Source organism: Strigops habroptila, chromosome 8, assembly GCF_004027225.2.
Source record: "Strigops habroptila isolate Jane chromosome 8, bStrHab1.2.pri, whole genome shotgun sequence".
In the NCBI taxonomy this organism is placed as follows: Eukaryota; Metazoa; Chordata; class Aves; order Psittaciformes; family Psittacidae; genus Strigops; species Strigops habroptila.
Window position 1 is genome coordinate 14,264,118 of NC_044284.2, and position 20,059 is coordinate 14,284,176.

Sequence of the window (20,059 nt, forward strand, 5' to 3'; positions counted from 1 at the left end):
CTCTGGCTACTCTACACCCCAGCGGTGCACACTAGAGGCATAATAAGTGCTTATTGTTCATTTCTCATTGATTATGTTTTAGTGAAATAAAATGTGCGAAGTTAAGTTTTCCATGCAACTAGGTATTTTTAAATGCATCATTTTGGTGAAGGCATTTCCTTTACAGTGCATTGCTTCAATAACCACAAAGAACTTTTAAAAAATTTTACATTACAAATTCGACCTGCCATAAATTATAAGTATTTAAACTCTTTAGAATAATAGGACCATGCCGATATTTATCTTCCAATATGATAAGTTGCATTTACAAATATTTAATTCTCAAAATTAGTGAATAATCTAAACCAAATCATTAGTAACTTGACTTTGTGTGTCAAGTGAGCTCTGACAGTTACAGTTTGTATGAAACAAAAGTGCATGGTCATTATAGCCACAGAAATGCACTTTGTAATATTGAAGGATGAAAAAATGTTAAGAAAGCTGCATTAGATTTGACAAAGCTGTAGGAAAAAGATACTTTTCCTACTTTACGCTCCAGGAACAGAAATGCTCTGAATGTGTATAAATCAACTAAAATCCATATTTGGGACAGCTGGGAATGAAAGTTGTTCTAGAACTACACTTCACAACTGCAAAATGCTGAAAAGCAATGGCAAAACTACAGTGCACAATAGTCCAAGTTGTTTCTATTTGTGCAGACGAGATCTCTCCAAGAGCCTTCTAAATCCTAAACCTTTTTCATGGTTAATTTTTTATGTGAATGTAACAAAAAAGGTATCAAAGAACCCAAATTATTACACATCTGGTTTATTTAACTATCATTTTTTCTGCTTATATTTGAAAGCTTGGTTTTGGGTTTGGTTTTTTTTGGGGGGTGGGGGTGGGGGGGCTGTACTTGTGTTTGTATGAAGTAATCAGTACAGAACCTTGCAGCTTTCACAGGTGAGAAGTCCATAATGGTACCCAGACACTTTATCTCCACAGACCGGACACAGTTCCTCAAGGTCTTCATCATAAGAGTAATTCACCATTTTAAACTGAGACACTGGGGAAAGGAGAAATAGCACACTGAATTAGAATCTACATTAGTAGCTCAAATTTTCTGCAACTGTTCTCATGTAGAGAGAAAGCACTGCAGATTGGGGGGAAAAAGGGGTTTATTTTTTAAAACCATAGCTTGCATTGAGACATGCAACTTTTCATCAAGGGCAAATCCGCATCATACTTAACAAGTGGAACAAAACCCCTCAGCTCTTCAGTTTTATGTTCTAAATATTTATATTTACTGAGTGCCCTTAACCTAGTCCTTACTTTATGGAATCGCAACCTAAATTAATTCATTTAAATCCGAAAATGATCAGGGTGAAGCTTTAAAAAAGCAGAATGAAAATATTGTCACTTGTGTATTTAAAGTAACTCAGTTTGTTTCCTTTAAAGTTTTCTTTCAACATCAGCCTGCAAATATTTACTTAGCCTAAACTCGTATCTTACAGACCCAGCACTTTTGCGCCGCGTTAAATGCAAGTTACTTACTTGCAAAACCCGGTTAAAACAACGCCTTCCGCGCCCCCAAACTCGTTCCCTGGGGGTGACGGCCGCCCCCCGGAGCCAGCTTGCTCTCCCGCCGCCGGGCCGATGGTGAGCCTCCGTGCCCGGAGCCCCCGGCGTTCGCAGCCACCGCTCCTGCGGCGGCGGGGGAGATGCTTTTCGGCTCCCCGCGGGTCAGCAGAGGGGTGGCGGGCCAGGGCCACCGGCCGCGGGGATGCGGTCGGGGCTGCCCAGCCGGCGCCCCCCCCCCCCGATACTGAGGGAGGGCAGAACCTGCGCGCCGGGGCCGCCTGAAGTTTCTGCCGCTCCGGGAAAAAGTGGGGAGGAGCCGGCCTTCAGGGGAGACGGGGAGGTAAAATAAGCTGAATGAAGGTACAGAGCGCGGTCACTTGAGCCGGGTTTCCCCCGCAAAGAACCCAGTCAGGCGCTCTGGTTACTCCCAAAAAGAAACCCCGCCGCTCACCGCGGAGCCGGTTTTCTACCCCTTCCCTGCTGCTACATCTCCGATTTGCTCGGCAAGCCTAGAAGCACGGAGGGCTCCTGGGCAAGGCCGGAGGCGCCGGGCATCTCAGCGGCACCGCTTAGGATGTCCTCTCTTTGCCGGTAACCCCACCGTGCCGCCGTTCGGGAGCACCGGGGCGGTTAGAGTCCGCCCAAAGCCCCCGGACCGGGCGCCACTCCGTACGGTAAGGGGGCTGCGCCCGGCGCTGGGGCGGCTGCCGGGGAACGCGGGGGACATTAATCCGCCAGCACGCAGCCGGGAAAACGTTTCCAGAGCGACCGCGGCGCGGACGGGGATCGCCGCCTGCCAGCGGCGTGGGGCGGCCGCAGGCGGAGGAGGAGGGCCCAGCCCTCCCCTCTGCTCCCGCATCCGCGGCTCCAGGGCCCGGACCTGGGACAAAGTTCTCCCCTCCTCGCAGGAAAAGCCAAGTGGGAAAGCAGGGGTTTTCCAAGCGCCATGCCCTGGTACGGAGCCTCCTCCACGGGCGACGAAAGGGGCGGGCGGGCCGCCCCCAGCACCTCCGGAGCTCCCGGCCCACCCCGCCCCTGCTTCCCAGCAGGCTCCCGGGAAGGAGAAGCGACAATTTCGAAAGAGCAGTGGGGACGGGAGTTTCTGCACCGGGAGAGGCGCGGGGCGGGGCAGGGCAGGCAGTGCCCGCGTATCGGGCGGTCGGCTCCGAGGCAGGGAGCCGGCACCTCCGGCGGCCCTGGAACGGGGTTTGCACCGCCCCGCTCCGCGCAGCGCTGCCGCCCGGAGCAGGGCACCGGGAACAGCCCCGTCCCGCCCCGCAGAGGCATTTCCAGCCCCATCCCAGCTCGGGCATCCCGCTGCCTTCCCGGGTACCCCGCAGGGGCGCAAACCCAAAGCTCTCTACTGCCAAGTTTGGCTCCGCTGCCGCTGCCACCTGTGCTGTGCCTGCGGGCGCCGCACACGCGGGACAGAGCCCTCGAGAACCGTTTCGGGAGGTGTGTGGCACACGAGGGTGCTCGGCAGGACTTCCCCGCGTAACTTCCCCTGCCGTAAACTTCAAGTCAGTTTTGCCCAGACCGGGGACGAGACCCAGCCCCCCGGATCTGCAGCGGGGCCGGTGTCCCAGGGCAGTGTCTGGCGGGGCGTCTGTACCCCGTCTGTTCCCGCCGGCCAGGTGCTTGACGGCTCTCCGGCCGCGACTGAACCTCCTGGCCGAGGCCTTGCCGTCACTTCGGCGCTGGTGTCCCGGTCCTCGGTGCCCCGCCGAGCCACGCTGGAAGTTGGCGCACGAAGGCAGGGGCTCGGCGGGACTCGGGGGAGGGCGGAGGCGGCGGCGGGGGAACTCGCAGGCAACAGGCGTAAACTTTTTTGGCAGGACGAAGGGGCGGTTTGCTGAGGGGGGCCCGAGCGTGCGCGGAGGGGGAGCGCCGTGCCTTTCCCCCCTTACCTTGCATGTTTTCCGGCATCTGCCCCTGTTCCCCATTCGACCGTGCGAGTCCCAGGGCCTCCGTCTCCACTTTGGGCAGCATGACAAGGCGGCTGCGGGCCGGGCTGGAGGCTCCGTGTCCGTCCGCGACACCAGCACCTGGACACGGCAGCACAGATTTAGCTGGAGCCAGGGGCGCTCGGCGGCCGCTGCCTCTTCCTCCTCCTCCTCCTCTTCCCTCCCTCTGCTCCACGCCAGCCCTTGCCCTGCTACAGCGGGAGCACCGAGCGGCCCCGGCCACCGGGAAGCGCCGCCGGGTGCCCGCGGCTGGGGGAGCCGCGAAGCGTTAGTCGGGCTGCAGGCGGCGGGGGCGGAGAAGAGAGGAGGAGGAGGAAGACCGGGGGGTGCCGGGGAGGAAGGAGGAACCCCGGGAGCCCGCAGCAGCTCCGCCCGGGGTTCAGCGCGGCGGCAGCCCGGCGCCCCGATCCATGCGGAGCGGCACAGTGCACAGGAGCGCTCTGCCGCCGCTGGTGCTGCTGGACAGGGTTCCCACCCCCGGCCCCCTCCTCCCTTCCTCCCTCCTCCTCCTCCCCCTCTTCCCCCCGCCACAAGTGCGGAGATGCCGAGTCGGGACCTCTAGCCCCGGGCCCACGGGGAGGCGCTCCGGGAGCCCGGGGGCTGCAAGGGTGCGGGGGGCTCCGGCGAAAGGGGGCGTCCGGCACCGCCCTTGCAGCCAATAAGACAGAGGCGGGATGAGCAACACCCCCCGCGCATACACACGCCCCGCACATGCACAGGAACACGCAGACTTGCCCAGCGCATGCAACCCTGCCCGGTTGTTACACCGGGCTGCGGGGTGGGGGCCTGGACTGCAGCCACCCCTCCCCGCCCCGGCGGAGCCCGACGGGCCACCAGCCCGCGGTGTTCCTCCCTGCCGGCGGGCAGCCGCGCTCCAGCTCCCTTGGGGCCGGCAGGGCAATTCTCCCCGTCCGAGCAGCGGCGGCTGTGGGGACCCCGGCCCTCGCCTTCCCTCTGGGCGGGCGGAGGTAGACGGCGGAAACCCCAGCGCTTGGAGAACCCCAGCCCTTGCGGCCACGTTGCCGTCGCGCAGCCCTGGAGCCTGAGAAAAGCGGGCTGGAGCTCCCTGTACCTATGCTGGTGGTTTTGGTCTCCCTCCCCTAAACTTGCGAAATCTGTCGGTGCCACTTGCATCGTTTGCACAAAAGCCAATGCCCTGGCAGAAGCGGCGCTTGGGCAAGAGCCGTTCTTTCCCGGCTCACGGTGCAGCAAGCAGCACTCGTTTCCAAGTTGTCCCAAAGAACTCGTTTCTAGCAAGCGGGTGCCTCAGCCTGGAGAGCCGGGCGGCCCCGCGGCCCGGCGTGACGGGGAGCTTGGGGCCGGAGGGGGGGGCGAGCCGCTCGGCGAGCCAGGCCGGGGCCGGGCGTCTGTCCGGCCCCGCTGCCCTTCCTGCGCCGAGGGCGGCTGGGGGCTCCCCGGCGTTCCCGCTGCGGCGCGCAGGTTCGGTAGTGTGGGATGAGTGGTATTTGCACCTTTGAAAGCATCCGAGCTCCACGCCCCGGACTGCCCATACTCCTCTGACACTTCAATCTCCGTTGTGTATATTAAGAGCTGAAAATATTTGACGGTGAAAATTGCTTCCGATTGAAAGTGAGGCGCGGAACTGTCTCCAGGGCAGGGTATAGCGTTTCTCATCGGCTGGGAGAGAGTTTGTGAAAACGGACACTTGTTGTAACTTATTAAACACCTCTGCCGATCGTGAGGTGACCAGCGGTGGGACAAGCCCTCCACGTGCAGAGAGCCGGCTCGGCCGTGCTCTTTCCTAGGGACTTCAAACTTTTCGCATCCAGTAAATGGAAGAAGGGAGCTTTGCTTAATTCAGCACAGATCTCGAGCCAACCCACCACTGGAGTAGGAAGTGTCTCTTCTCTGTGCAGGGTTTGCTATTTTGGGTATGGACCCAACGTGCAGAGAGGCTCAGACCTCTCGGGCTCCGTCCATTCTCACCTTTTTCCCATTCCCCTTCTAGCGGGAGGGCGAGCAGGTGAACTCTTCTTAATCTGTATCAACACCTTATTTCTCAAGTTATGATTTCACAGTTTAGCAGCTCGGTTGCGAATAAGTTTTAGGACGGCACCACGGCGAGCTGCGGGAGCGGCCAGCTCGATGGCCAAGGCGGGTGGCCGATAACCATCCCAAGGGAATGGCCTCGTTTCTAGGCAGAAGCAGCTCGGTCCGAGACCCCGTCTCGGCGCTTGGGAAGCTGGTTCCAGATACACTAGTTACACGCAACTCCTCTCGCAGACGTCGCCGTTAGCATTGCCCTGAGCTGAGCCCGGACGGCTCAGCGCCGGCGGCGCTCGTAGCATAGCGGCGGCTCCGCTCCCCCGGACTCCATCAGGAGCCGGTCGGGGCCACGAGGCCTGGACCCCGGCCGCTTCTGCCTACCGCTGGCCCGACGGGTGGCCAGAGGACGCCGGGGGCAGCTCGCAGAGGAGCTTCGCCTTCTCGCAGCCCTGCCCCGCAGGAGAAGCGTTGTCAGAGCGCATTTACTGCAGACCGTCGAAGTTTAATACGCATCTGCAGGACACCGCCGAACCTAGGTCCTGCATCCCGCTGGGCTGCTTCGGGGCAGGAGCCGGTCCCTTCCCTCCCGCTCGCCGCCCGGTGGGTCACGCCGCTTGACGACGCCCCACCGGGGCGCTCCGTGCTGCCGCGCTCGTTACTGCTGCTCCGGGAAAGGCACCCGTGTTTTAAGGGAAAGCCGGGGAAGGAAAGCCCGCGTCGGACAGGGCAGACGAAACCCGTCCGAGCGCAGCCGGGGCCGGGTGCGCAGCGGCCCCCGCGGCATCACAGCCGCGACGGCAGCGTCTCCCCGCCGGCGGCGGGCCCGGGCCGGGGTGGATCTCCCGGCCAGCACTCCCCCTCGGGCACGGCCCTCGCATCGCTCCCGGGGCTCTTCGCTCCTACCCATGGGCTTAATGGCATTCCGCCGGGGAAGGGTTTGGAGCGAGTTCAAACTGTGCATCGCAAAGCCACTCGGCGAGCTATCGCTATGGATGAATATACTTTGGAGTGGCTATTACACATCCACATTTCTCCGAAGTAATAGTTTAGGGCAGTACATATTATAAATGATACCTGGTCCCTTGTGGCTACATTTAATTTAACATGGAGTTCTAGCTCTCACGATTGCCTTGAGCAACCTTAATTACCCTTTCTTCTAATCTCTTCTCCATTCCTTACTAAGTTCTCCAAACTTTTTTTTTTCCAATGTGATTTCTCTCCTGAGTTTGCCTGCCTTGTTCTGACTTTGCCTGAAGGTCTTGATTGACGCGTGTAATTATAATTATAAAAGATGATGGCTCAGGGAGCCTCCAGCAGCCTTGATTAGTACAAGGAGCAAGACCTGGAATATTTTATACTTCCCTGTTTAAATGTATGTACATTTACATTAAAAACCCCACTGCCTAATTTTAAATAATCTGAAGCTTCTTCCACCTCTTTGTTTTCAAGGTAGAGGGATCTGGCTGATGGTATTTCAAGGCAAGCTCCAATTTCTTACAGTTTCAAAGAGGCCACAGAACCTGGGCAAGTTTCAAAGCCTTTTTCCCTAAGCAGACACATTTCCGACTTGGAGGGTCTGCTCCATGAGCAACAAATAGCGCGCTCCCTTCTAGCTTTGTGTCGGGAAGTGGCCCGGGGAAGGTTTGATTTATCTTCCCAGCAAACTGGCGAAAGAGAACTTTTTGGGGGGAATGTTCAAGACAGACTTCGCAGAAGCAAACTGAAGAAAGAAATAAATGGAGGGCTGAAACTTTTCTGATGGGAAGTCTAAATCCAGAGCCGATCAAAAAGACTTGGAGGGAAGTATTTAAGAAGGAGAGAATCCCGCATCCTGACCCCTCTTCCTCTCCTGCCGAGCAATCCCGTTTGCCGCCAGCCCAGAACTGCTCTGATCAATCGCTCACTGCAACCGGTGTCTGCAGCCGAGCGCGGAGCGGGAGTCCCCGGCACGCAGCCTGCCCTGGCGCGGCCCCGAACACAGCCCCGGGCACAGGCGGGTACGGCCCCGGGCACTGCCGCGGGGCAGCGCGGCCGGGACGGGACCCCTCTGCAGCGGGGAAAGTTCGTAACCAGAGTTTGCCGCTTCACCCCGCGCACCTCACACCCAACTTTACGAGACTGTGTACACTAGGAAAAGTGTGTCCAACACAAGCTTACTCTACTCTGCCCTGCCCCCCCTTTCTGTTCCCTTTTATCTTCTTTCCTCCTCTCCTCTGTCTTTTCCCTTTCGTCTCATGTATTCCCCCCTCCGAACCTTGTTATAAACAGCTCACTCCTACGGTATGAAGAGGAGAGTACCTCGAAACCTTCCAAATCCTGTAGCAAACGGACTTCTCTCATCAGTGTGCCGAGGAAATACTGCTTTAACTCCTAAAGATTACTCTGAGTGGAGGCTGTTAGTGCCTCCAACTCAGGCTTTAAAAACCAAACTGGCCCCTCTAGAGAACTAAAAAACCCCCAAACAATCCAATCAATCCCGAACGCAAAAATACTATTTTTTTTTCTTTTTTTTTGATCCACTGTCAGCGAATCAGAATGGGTGCTTTAGGCTGAAATACTTTCTGTAGTAAAACACACGTCACAGAGGATCGCTTTCCAAAGCTTATTGCCTTTTTTCTGCTGCGAATCATTCGCTGCTGCCTTACGGAGATGTCGATCCTCTGTGGGCCGACACAGAGAACCATTTCCAAACAGGCAATTACTGCCCGAGGAGCTGTTTTCCACGCCCGGCCGAGCTGCTGCCGCACGCCGGTGTGCGCTGCTGCCTTACAAACACCTGGCAGCGCCGTGATGCGAAACTACAGGAGGCTCCGGAGCGAGGACTGAGCCGGGCCAAGTGGGTGGTAAAGCACCGCCGTGATTGCCTTTCATTTACTGCGAAGGGAGTCACCGGTGAGGGGTGGTAACACTTCACCTCGGCCCGCCCGGCGCCCCGTGCGCACCGCCCGGCCCGGAGCGGCACACGGCAGCGCAGGGACGGCTGTCACTGCTCGCTGCGGGGCGGCAGCTTTCCGGCGGAATGTTGCTGAATAACCTGGAAGGCGTGGAAGGGCTGAGGCCGCGGGGAGGTGCGCCCTGGGGGAGGCGGTGAGCTCTGCCCGGAGCCCGCGGGGAGGGGAGCTCCCGGGTCAATGGCATCAGCAGCGAGCCGCAGCCTTTTCCACGCGGCAGCATTTATCCTTTATCCACTAGGACACTTATAGATCCAGTTTCGCAAGCAGGAACTCTGTTAGATTTGTGTGTGTGTGTTTATCCGTTAAATTACATGAGCTCCGCAGGGAAAACGCCTCCTAGCCCTGCACTGCTTGGACCTGTTGCCTCTAACGGTGCGACCTGAAAACGTGCTCATTCCGATCGCTCCTGCCTGCCGCGGGGGGAGGCGGCTCCCCCCTCTTACCGGCAGTTGAGGCGGTGAACCCGAAAGCAGGGGCTCCGCGTCCGCCCGCCCAGGAGCGGAGGAGCTGCCCCGCGCTGTGCTCCGCGGTGCGGTGCGGTGCGGCGCGGCGCGGCCGGCAGCCCTGCCAGCGGGAGCCGCCGCGGGGCCGGGCCGAAGGGACGCCGCGGGCGGTGCCAGGGCTCCCCTCCTGCGCCGCGAACCCACCGCCCCTCTCCAACACAGACAGTTTGTTACTCTTCTGATGAGGCTCTTTTGTTTCTGCCTGTGCTGCCTTTTTGGAGCCGAGTGTGGAACACATAGTTAAAAACCCTAGAGCTTGGTCTGGGAAGAGAACTCCAAATATATTTGTATCTAAAGCGGGACTCCTGTCAGGGCTGAGCGCTGGTGTCTGTATCGTAAGAGATAATTGATTTCTATGCTGTACAGACAGGCTTAAAAATGAAATTTCTTTTTGCTGAGGCAACTGACCTTGATCTGTTGGTGGAGAAAAAAAAAAAACCCCAGATGTTTTAGGTTCGTTCCCCGCTCTTCCCTCTAATAATTATGTTTTTAGCTTGGAAAACTTTATTTAAAAAATAGTTTAATAGCTGATCTTTATCACAGAAAAGTTTAAGCTCATATATATAGAAATCTCATGTAAGATTTCTCAACACATAAACATAAAATCATAAAACAAACCCATAGAAGATAAACTAGGCATAGTTTATATTGAGAAATCTCGATAGGGGTTGTGTACATATGCATGTCCATTGTCTATAAGAATGTGTTAATACATATTAATAGATAAGGTTGCATATCTAGGTAATGTGTTTAATGTACTCGTGTAATATGTGAGTAAACTCTAGACATTAATAATAATTTGGCTTGACAAGTTGTAATGGTTTTCCTCACAATGCAGCCAAACACAGCTCTTGCTGCAGATAATTCTTCCCTTTCACCCTATTTAAAGACAAGTTTCAGAGCTGACCTTTAAATTACCCACACGGACAAGTGGTTAGAGGCGTTTTGTCAGCATTGGAGGTTTCCCTCTGGGGACTAGAGGCATCACCATTGTTACTTTGCCTCATGCATTGGATATTTAAAATCAGACTAACTGGAAAAAATCGGGTGTGAATGTAAATACTACCCCTTTTGTAGAGAACGCATTGGCAGTATAACGATGGGAAAAGTATTTAATGGAAAGAAAACTGATAAAAGTAGAGAATAAAAGCTCACTGTTATAAAAAAATCAGCCCAAAGTGCTCACTCCTGTGGAAGCTTTGCCTGCATCATTGCTGGCCAAAATCCTAATCCAAGCTTTAAAAGATAACATTTGCTGTCTTTGTTAATAATACAAAATATCATTATATATGCATAATAATAATGATAATATTAATAATAATATTAATATGGAAAACCAAACCTTGGCAAACTGAAAAGCACTGATTATAATACTGTCCACTGCCTGAGGACATACATTAAAATTAAGATGGCAGTAAGCATTATACAAGCTGAAAAATTTCACAGTAAGAAACTACAAGTAGATTATTTTTCCTCTTATATAACCATTTTTTCAAGTTAATGAAACAGTAATTTCTGTTAAATAATCATAGCTGGTGCTTATAAAAATTGCATAGTGTCCCTGATGACACTAAGGGGATGATTAGAGGAAAAATGAAACTAGTCAAGTAGCTTTGTATTGCCCTGGAATCTGGTAGGATTAAAAAATCCCCTGGCACTTCCATAAAAATTTTCATCAGTCTATATCATGTTCTTCATCTGGAAATAGGATGTACTATTAAGATTTTGTGATTTCCAGCTGCCTCTTTGACTGTCTGACAGTAAACCCAAAAGCAGGTATCAACAACAGGGAGTACCCACTCACACTCCAGCTCCAGGCTGGTTGTGTTTCATCTCCAAGGGACAGACCCACTGCTATTTAAATCATGGAGTCCTGTCTGCATTCATGGGACCTGGATGAGGCCTTCTTTGCTGGGAGAAAGCTAGGTCATTCTTGCTGTGACGCACCACTGATTTATACCAAAACCTGACTTATCCCCAGATGAGTGAGTGCACTGGGTGCACCTTTGCAAAGCAGGTGCCCCCTGACAAGGGCACCTCTCCCAGCAGCAAGTGCCCCTGGCCTGAGGTGGGGTGAGAGCTGTGGAAGCTGTGGCAGCAGGCGCTCACAAGCACACCCTCTCGGCCTCCTGTTAGAGAGGAAAAAGCAAAGGAGATGCTGGGAAGGACTGGACAAAAGTGAAGATCCAGGGATGGGATTTACTCTTAAGAACACTTGCCTGGACTGCTCGTTGTACTTATACCCTGGGAGGACAGCTTTTTCTTCCAAAGAATTGCTCTCCAAGTGCAAATAAGAACAGAATCCAGCTCCTTCCTATTTGGTTCCCCCACCTCCAAGCAGAGGCCCTCAGGGTAGTGCTAGTTACGTTTAACCCTTACAGGTACATGGTGATCAGTTTACAATGCTGAGTTAGATGCACTTTTCAGGGATGCCACCATGGGCTCTGACTCTGCAGTGTCACACAAGGGCAGAATCCTCCCCCTGACCCAGAGCCCACAGGATTTTAGAGTTTCACAGGATTTAGACCTACTTTTTCTGTGCCATGCTTTGCAAATCTGTCCTAGTATATCCATGATACAGCACACGTATAAGTGCATTTTGGAGGTATAGTTACAAGAGCGCTCTGCTAACCTATGTCTTCCACCAATCTGTTTCTCTTATCCACAGATTTTGGGGAACCCAGACTTGCTAGTCTTCTGGAAACCATGCAAATGACACTTACTTGGTTGATAGTGTCCTTTTCCTTCCCCTTGAGATGTAGCCTTTCACCCTGAGAAACCTTATCTGAGCGAACACTCTTCAGATATTTGAGATGTATTATTTTACTAACCCACACTGAGAAGAGAAGACCAGAGGTTCCTTCGATACCTCTCCCTCCCTGTTAGCCAGAGAGAGCAAAAGTCAGAGCAAGGCCCAAGAGAGCGGGGCCCAGCTGGGAAGCTGGACTCACCCCTATTTCCATGTTTCTGGGGGCAGAGCTGTGTGAAGGAGCACTCCACACCTGTAGATAAGCACCAGAAGATCTGTGGCTTTGAATTCTCAGTGGCTTTGCTGGGATCAGCTCTCCTGACCCAGGTGTGGCTTGACTCTAGTCACAGCCATGTCCAACAGCCTGGAAGCTCCCTGTGCCCTCCGGCTCTTGTGGATAACTTGTGAACACTGCCAGAAGGACCCATGGCTCCCTCTAAGAAGAGCCCGTCCCAGAGAGGGGCTGCCACCAGGTACGGCTGGCCAGGAGGCAGGTGGTTGTGGGTCTGCCATAAGGCATTAGTTCTCCAGCCATTCACTTGCATTCATGAAACCTCACTATGGTGTTGGGCACAGTTCTTGTGCTGGAGGTATAGGGCAGGTGAAGAGGGTGAGAAGGGAGTCCCTAGAGGCCAGCTGCCCGGGACATGGCCAGGTCCAAGGTGGGAGCTTTTCCCATGGGGACCCTTCTCTTCCCCATGAGAAGCAGCAGCTCCACCCAGGAGATCAAGAGCAGGTTTCAGCTATGTTTGAGTCTATTCCCTGCAGCTGTTGCTGAACGTTTCATCCCTACAGTCCCAAAGCCTCCCTTGACGGCGAGGTACCTGTATCACACCCGGCACCAGGGTGAGCACCTCGCCTGCCATGTGATGACGCACTTGGAGACCAGAAGAGGAGACTGAGCCCTGGTTCCCTCACACGAGCCAAAGCTCCCTTCTTTCATTCTTACTGTAAACTGCTGTGCTGAGGTACAGCCTTGCAAAACCCCAGGATGTGGAACCTGCAGCGCTGCTGGGCTGGTTTGTGAAGAGCCTTCCACCCCGTGAAGGAGAGGTTTCCTTTAACAAGCCTTCTCCAGCCCCAACCCGGGCACAGGCTAATGGGGCAGGGGATGCTATTGCCCCACCAAAGGAAAGGTGTCTCACTCCCTGTGTCTGGTGAGAGGCAGAATGACCCGAGATAGGAAGTGTGGGGAGAAGGGCAGGGAGGTGGCTGAGACAGGCACCTGCTGTGCTCGGCACAGCCACTGCAGTCCTGACAGCCTGGGGCAGCTGCTGGGCAATGCCCCTTGTGCCTGCAAGCCAGAGCAACCCATGCCTCCTGGCTTTCCAATGGGGAGCGGGTGCTGTTCCCATATGCTACTGAAGGTATTCACTTCCTCACTGCTCTGAAGTCTTAACCAACTTTTATTATCGAGCCCGCCCCCACTGAATGATGATATATCTACATTTCTAGCTATAAAAAATAATCTGCATTTGACATGTGTGTCAGAGAAAAGACCCCAAAACATTCCCGAGGTTTTCTTCAACAAGAATAGTCAGGCCAGAAGCAGTTTAAATCTAATTTTTGCAAGTGTTTATACACTCACACACACACGATTTCACAGTTGTTAGCAATTGTAATAGATAAAGATACCATTAGTTATCTGAGTACGTATTTGATAATCGCATTATCTCTGGAGAAAATTGTTATTCATGGAATCATCAGCTGTTTTCTTACATTTTTATGCTGTATCATACAGTTCTTTTTCACCTGAATACATGTGCAGATGAATCAGTTTTGTTGGCCTGCCCAATTGTAATGATTTTTTCAGATTGGACAGCCCCAAGTCTAATATATTTATGCAGAGTCTTCAAAACAGTTAGAAAACTGTTACTTACCAACTGACGTAAGTCCATGTTTTATAGATTCCTGTATGACGGCTGTGTGGGAACCAGAAGACATTATTAGGTGTAAATATACAGTACCCTTGGGTGCGAGGTGAACAGCATTGAGTACAGAAGAGGTGCAGCCTGTAAACTTTTCTGGCCTTGAGGCCCAGGCTATAATAACCTTCAGTGAAAGTCGGCGTGATGAGCAACAACAAAAAAAAATATCCAAGAATTCAGAAAGCAACAAGCATGTCTCTGAGTGGACTCTGTACTTTTTCCAGCATTAGTGACCTGCTGTAAACCGTGTATCCCATTTCATGATAGTCTCTAATCAGAAGAATTGGAACTTGTGATAGGCTTGGCACTGTCACGTGATTTTGTACAGCTTGATAAGAGGACCCTGTTATAAAGTGACAGCAAAAGAGATAAGAACTCTTGGCAGATAATGGCAGAGAAATGATTAACCTAGAGTGGTGAGGTGCTGTGAAGCCCAGAGAGTGGAAGGTTGTAAAGTTGTGGGGTCATAAGATCATACTGAGTGGATGAAAAGCCATACCAATGTAAGTGTAATGACTATAAACTCAGACTTGTGACCTGTCTTCTTGATGTCATCACCTCTTTGCACAGTGGACAGCAAGCATGGTTGTTTTGGCTTCTGTAAACACTCTTTGGATGGCAAAACAAGCAAGCATTAATTCCTTAAAGGAGGGTCCTGAACGCGCTTGGGATTTTACACTCTGAGTAACAGCACCAGCAAATCTCTGTTGGTGGTTTGTTAGACAAAACCATTTTATTGCCCCAGTCCTCAAGCTGTAGACTAGCTCCAGGTTGTAGCCATTTAGTCGAAAGCATACATTACTTTCTCAGTAACAAGCTTTACAGTATGGTTAAACATTGATATCCCAGGATTGTGATACATAGACAGTATTGTGCTCACCTCTAGGGCTGCGAGGCACAATACCAGTTTACGGTGCATCAAATGGCTGAAGGTGTTTTGCTGTAAATAATCATTATAAAGGTGGGCAGCTGTGTGGATGACTGGGTGATTTTCCAGCTCAGCTGTGAGTGGGCCAGGTTCTGCTTTGAGAGGAAATGCAGAGGCACACCAGCTCCCTGGGTGACACTGTGCTGCATGTCACCATGAGTGCAGCGTGGCTTCTCCTTCCATGGCAGTGCCACTGGCAGCCTTTGCATCTGTAGCCCGGTAGATTAATTCTGCATACACTTTGTGAGAGCAGACTCAAGCCTGAATAATCAGATGGTATTTGATATTTCAAGTCTCTTGAAAAGTAGAGTGACGTTATTCCACTGTGGGCTAGATGTGAAGCCTCTTGAAGTCAGTGGGAGTTTTTTTTCTCCTCAAATTTGCAGAGGGCTGTAAAGCAGCATATACTTTTTTATATATTTTGTCATGATGGTTATACTTTGATGATAAAGTGGCAGACAGGTTAGTTCATGCTCAAACTGAACTGCTTTTCAGACTTTTCCTGGCCAGGATGAGAGCTAGAGAGCTGGCCTGAGGATGGGGCTGATGTGGCAAACTGTGCAGCGGTTCAGCCTTGCAGGCAGGAACCCTGAGTTATCACTTGGTCTGTGCAGCACTGCCCCCCTGTAGAGCACCTCGTAGCAAGGACGGCAGGCTGTAGAGGTAAGGCCTGATTTTCCAAATTCTTATTAAACAACTGCACATGCATTTTGTATGTTTTATTTACCATGCTGGAGTGTATAAATCAGACATTCGTTTACCCAACTAGTAAGTCACAATCATGAATACTCATTTTGTCTATGGTACATACATCAAGTACAATTGTATAGATTTGTTCACCAAAATCTTCCAGAAATCAGGTTTCTCTCCTCTTTTTTATACTTGCAAAGTGAGCAAACTGTACCAAGCTACCTCACAGCCATGCTATGAATATTATAGGCTTGCAATGCATATGAAATGCTTTAAAGGCAAAACATGCTATGTTAGTGTATCTTCTTATTTATTACAGGAAAGAAATTAATTTATAAGTCCGATTAAATAGATACTATGAGTGTTTTTTCAGGGTCACTGATATTTTATATCTGGTGAGACTGACTGAAAGCTGGAAGCCAGCTTTTACGACAGATTTCATACAAACCCGAATTTGATTCTCTGTCTATTCTAATTCATTTGTTCATCAAATAGATTTTCAATTCTATTCATAAATAATGAAAACAATAATTTTTTTCCATCAGAAAAAGCATGCCTTTGGGGACTGGGGATAAAATAAACAAGAAATGCTGCGAGTGATACTGTGGTTAGAAACTTTCCACTGTGTCATCAGAGAATTGCTGGAGCACTGCTGGCGCATATACAAGAGTCTCTGTAAAGGAATCTGCAGTTTGTGGGGGAGAGAGATATTAAATCATAGGAAATATAAAGAAACTTCATGCTTTTGGCTTCAAATGCTGTCATTCCTTTCCTTTTTTTGCATCAGTATCAAATGTCAGGGTCACTGAAGAATGTTCTTTTTTTCCTTTCTGATACTTTGTCTCCATGGATAGAGGAATGTATGCCAGGTGCGTAACTAGACAGACTTTCTTTGCCTCTCTTTACACCTAGTCCAGTGTGGGAAAAGGAACTATAGGGAAACTCCAGGACAATCTGTATCAGCCGATGTTCAACCCAGCAGCTTGATATGTCTAGCAGCGACGTTTGGGCCCCAGCTGAAAAAAGTACAGAAGGGTGTGCATAATGAGGCATATAGGTTGTACCACTAAAGCTAAGTACCGGTGTTTATAGCTTAATACTTTGCTTGATCAGGAATCATAGAATCATAGAATGGTTTGGGTTGGAAAGGACCTTAAGAGCATTTAGTTTCAACTCCCCTGCTATGAACTGTGGCTTTTCACATGGAAGTCCCTGGTAAAGCAGCCACTGACCTGACTCAGAGCAGGTTTTCCTAATTGTGGTTGAAGTATCAGAAAGTCATTTTGTATCTATCTCAGTCGTTTTCAGTGTCCCTTCTCCCCGCATTTTTTTTTTTCTTCTTTTCATCTTGAGAGAGTGAGACAAGGCTTTTGAAAGGTAATTTTATTATTTCACACATTTTTTTCTGTCTCAGGTCTTTCAGGAAGAGAATTGATTGAAAAACATTTAGTGACTTTTTTTTTTGCCAGTTCTTGTATGATGAAATTGTCCCTTGTTTGTCCCTCAGACAAATGTCCCTCAAAGAAAGTGTACCTGATTTCAAAAGCTTGGCAACAATCCCTCATTTGGCTCTTGCACATCAAATTATTTTGCAACCATTTACCACAAAAATGGAGTCAGAAGGAGTTTCTCCTCTTGTGTGGGCATTTTCACAAGTGACATTTCATTTGGGCATGTGAGAATGTTTAGAAACAAGCTCTGGAAATGGGCTGATAATGAACAGTGACCTTTGCAAAGAGTTTTAATCCCCAACTTGTATATATTGGTGTAAATTTAGTGAGGCCAGTCAGGATTTTCTAATTTTCCTGTAACATTTTGGATGTTGCTCTTCTGAATCTAGGATGTTCCTTGGTGTCTTTCTATGTCATCTCAGGGTATTGTTGCCTTTATTATCAATAGATCTCAGAAAAGATAAGTGTTCAGCACAACATACATTAAATGAAGGACAGGATCCTCATTCTACTGAAAGTCCAGGGCAAACGTGGCATCGACCCTGGCGTGGTGCCTACCAGGCATGAGCTGTCTGGTCCTGAGAGTAGTCCAGCTGGTTTCAACTGGCAGTTTGCTTAGGTGGAAAGAGATTTGCAAACTCTGTTCTTTGATCTGAAAATCACTCTTTTAATACTTTTATTCATTGCAGTCATTCCAATATTCCTCCTGATCTATCACAGGCATTTAAAATTCTTTTGAATGCTTCAGTGTATTTTCTCCACCTTCATGAATTTTGTATTATTTTACATGTGCAAAACCAAGGCATTAAAAATACAGTTTTATGCTTTTTCCCCAGAAGTTCTGTAAAAGAAATTAAGAGAATCTGATATATCTGGTGGTCTTCACCTTTTGGGTTTTTCAGTGAAGTAATTGTAGTGCTGAAATGTAAAGTTCTAATCAAGTTATTTCCATCAATTGATTCTCAATTCCTGTTTGGTCTTACAGTATGCACTATTAAATGTCTTGTTAGTTTTGTTTTATTACATAAATATATATTACATGTTATGTTTATCACCTTAGTAATAGGATGTAATGGCATTAAGTTACATTTCAGTATGGTAAATTCTTTGTGGGTGTTCAAAATGCAAACTTTTTTTCCCTGGTTACATTAATCAGAATATTTAAATCTCTCCTATGTTTCCGTTCTCTGTTTGGATGAACAGAATTTAATAGAAACCATATTTGGAGATGAATAATGTATTGTAGGAATTGTAAAATTGCTTCCTGTGACTTTTCCCTAATAATTACTTCCGAAAATTTATTTCAGTGAACATTTCTGGTAATAAATTAACATCTAGAAGGGAAGGTAAATGCAGACATTTGTAAGTACTTTCTTAGGTTAAATGAACAATCAGGAAACCTTCAGGGCTGGCTAAGAGGAAATCTCGGCTCTGTGCAGAAGGAAGCACACTTGTGGATCACAGAGTCCTCTTTTGACCTTAACTGAAGGAGTAGCATAAGCTTTGGTGGGACACAGATTTAGTGCTAGCTCTCTGCACTGGAGAAATAAAACTTCTTCTTGGTGGGAGAAGAGCTATCTAGGCAAGTTTTATCTGCCTGTCTGTCTATATATGTAAGGAGCTTCAATTTTAATTTCTTGTACACCTCCTTTTCTTCAATAACCTAACATTGGTGTACAAAGATAAATTACATTAATTAGTTACTCACGGAATCTTTTCAAAGCTTATCTCTGAGACATTTGCTAGAAATAGGAGCAGAGTGTTTGACTTTGTGAGAAAAGAACAGATTTCTGTCAAACAGGCAGGGGGAAATTACTTCCACGTATGCAGCAGTAACAGGTGTTGTGAACTCATCCATCACCTCACACAGCACTCAGGAGCAGAAAACAGTTTCTTCTTAGAGCACTATTAATAAAATATCAGGAATATATTACTTCGGAAGGCAGAGAGAAGAAGGAGAGAAGAAACTCTTAAAGTGGATCTTAAGTGGAACTTAATACCTTTTGAATTTTGTAGCTCTGTTTTCAAGATATGTACATATGTGCAGGGATGACACTGTTACTATCCCCACCCTTTCCTAATCCAAAAAGCCTTCAACACCTTAGCTTGAGGCAGGATGGAAATACCAAGTCTTACCTCAGGAAACTGAATCCTGAAAGACCCTGAGTACTCTGTCGAGTTTCTGACTAATTTCTACCCCTGAGGGAAGCTGCGTGTGTGCTACACTACACACAGACCGGCTTTGCTGGAGACCATGGAGTAAGCATGAGCTGAATGCTAACGAAGGTGAAAGACTGGCAAAAGAAAGCAGTTCAGAGTGGCATTTCATGTCTAAGCAAAGGGGGTTTCTTTACTGAAACTCATTGAACCAGGAATAGAAGGATGTCTGGAGGCTGATACGCTACACAACAGCAGGTAATGCATGCTTGATGGGACACCTTCCAGCTGGAGGGAGAGGCTTCGTGCTAAAGCGATGGGTCAGATCTGGCGCAGAGGAGCACTTCCACTTCCTTCCATCTTCCCAATGAGCAAGTACAGAATTTGTTCCAATTTCAAAGCTGAATTTCATTGGGAAGGACACTGGACAGGAGAGGAAAGTGGGGTAAAGGCCATTCAGAAATAAGGATTTCTGATAGTTTTATTAATAACTGTGAGAAATGTAGCACCTGCCAGGAGAGATAAGTGGATTTTCCTAAGCTGTGTTATAGGCGGGTAAATATTGCTCTGGTTTATGGTACTAATAATTAAACAGAACATTAGTCTTTCTCTTGGCAATTTAAAATTTAAAGTTGTTGTTTTCTGAAGGCATATGCTGAAATCCAAACAACTGTAACTACTTTAGACATAAGCTTCACAATAAAACCCCGTATATATTCTGTCCAATGGATATATTTCATAAACATATATAGCACTGAAGAAACACATTTTTTTCATTGTCTTCCAAGTTATCTAGGCTTTATTTACCACTCTTGGTAAATATTGCAGTTATTAAAAAATGGAACATGTAGACAAGATGTGAGAAATACTTCATTCCTTCAAGAACATAGTCTCCCTAGTGCAGTTACATGAATAATAGATTAGTACAACATATTAATTAATATTTTAATATCTTTTTACACAATGTGTCCACAGTTTGTTAGGCAGTATACTTATGTTATTTTGTATGTTTAGACCACAGCAAAAAATGCAGGTGACCCTGTAATTAGAGTGCCTATATTCTGGGGAGAGCAGTAGCACCTGGGATTTCTGACGAGTCCTGACTTTCAGGGAGCAGCTTTAAATCAGACTGTTAATGCATCTGCAGTGGCATGCAAATCTTTACCTC

At 49.2% G+C, this 20,059-nt stretch overlaps 1 protein-coding gene across 1 annotated transcript in view; it reads right to left on the bottom strand.

The window, feature by feature from the left end:
* NR5A2 (nuclear receptor subfamily 5 group A member 2) overlaps positions 1-13,904 on the bottom strand; it is a 95,375-nt gene extending 81,471 nt beyond the window's left edge. Inside the window, exons 1-3 of the mRNA XM_030495715.1 lie at positions 13,618-13,904; positions 3,468-3,605; positions 927-1,045 (exon numbers count right to left, since the gene is read on the bottom strand). Of these exons, the coding sequence (XP_030351575.1) occupies positions 927-1,045; positions 3,468-3,605; positions 13,618-13,681 (321 nt within the window). The 5' untranslated portion in view covers positions 13,682-13,904. The remainder of the gene's footprint in view (positions 1-926; positions 1,046-3,467; positions 3,606-13,617) is intronic.
* Between the last annotated feature and the right edge of the window lie 6,155 nt (positions 13,905-20,059).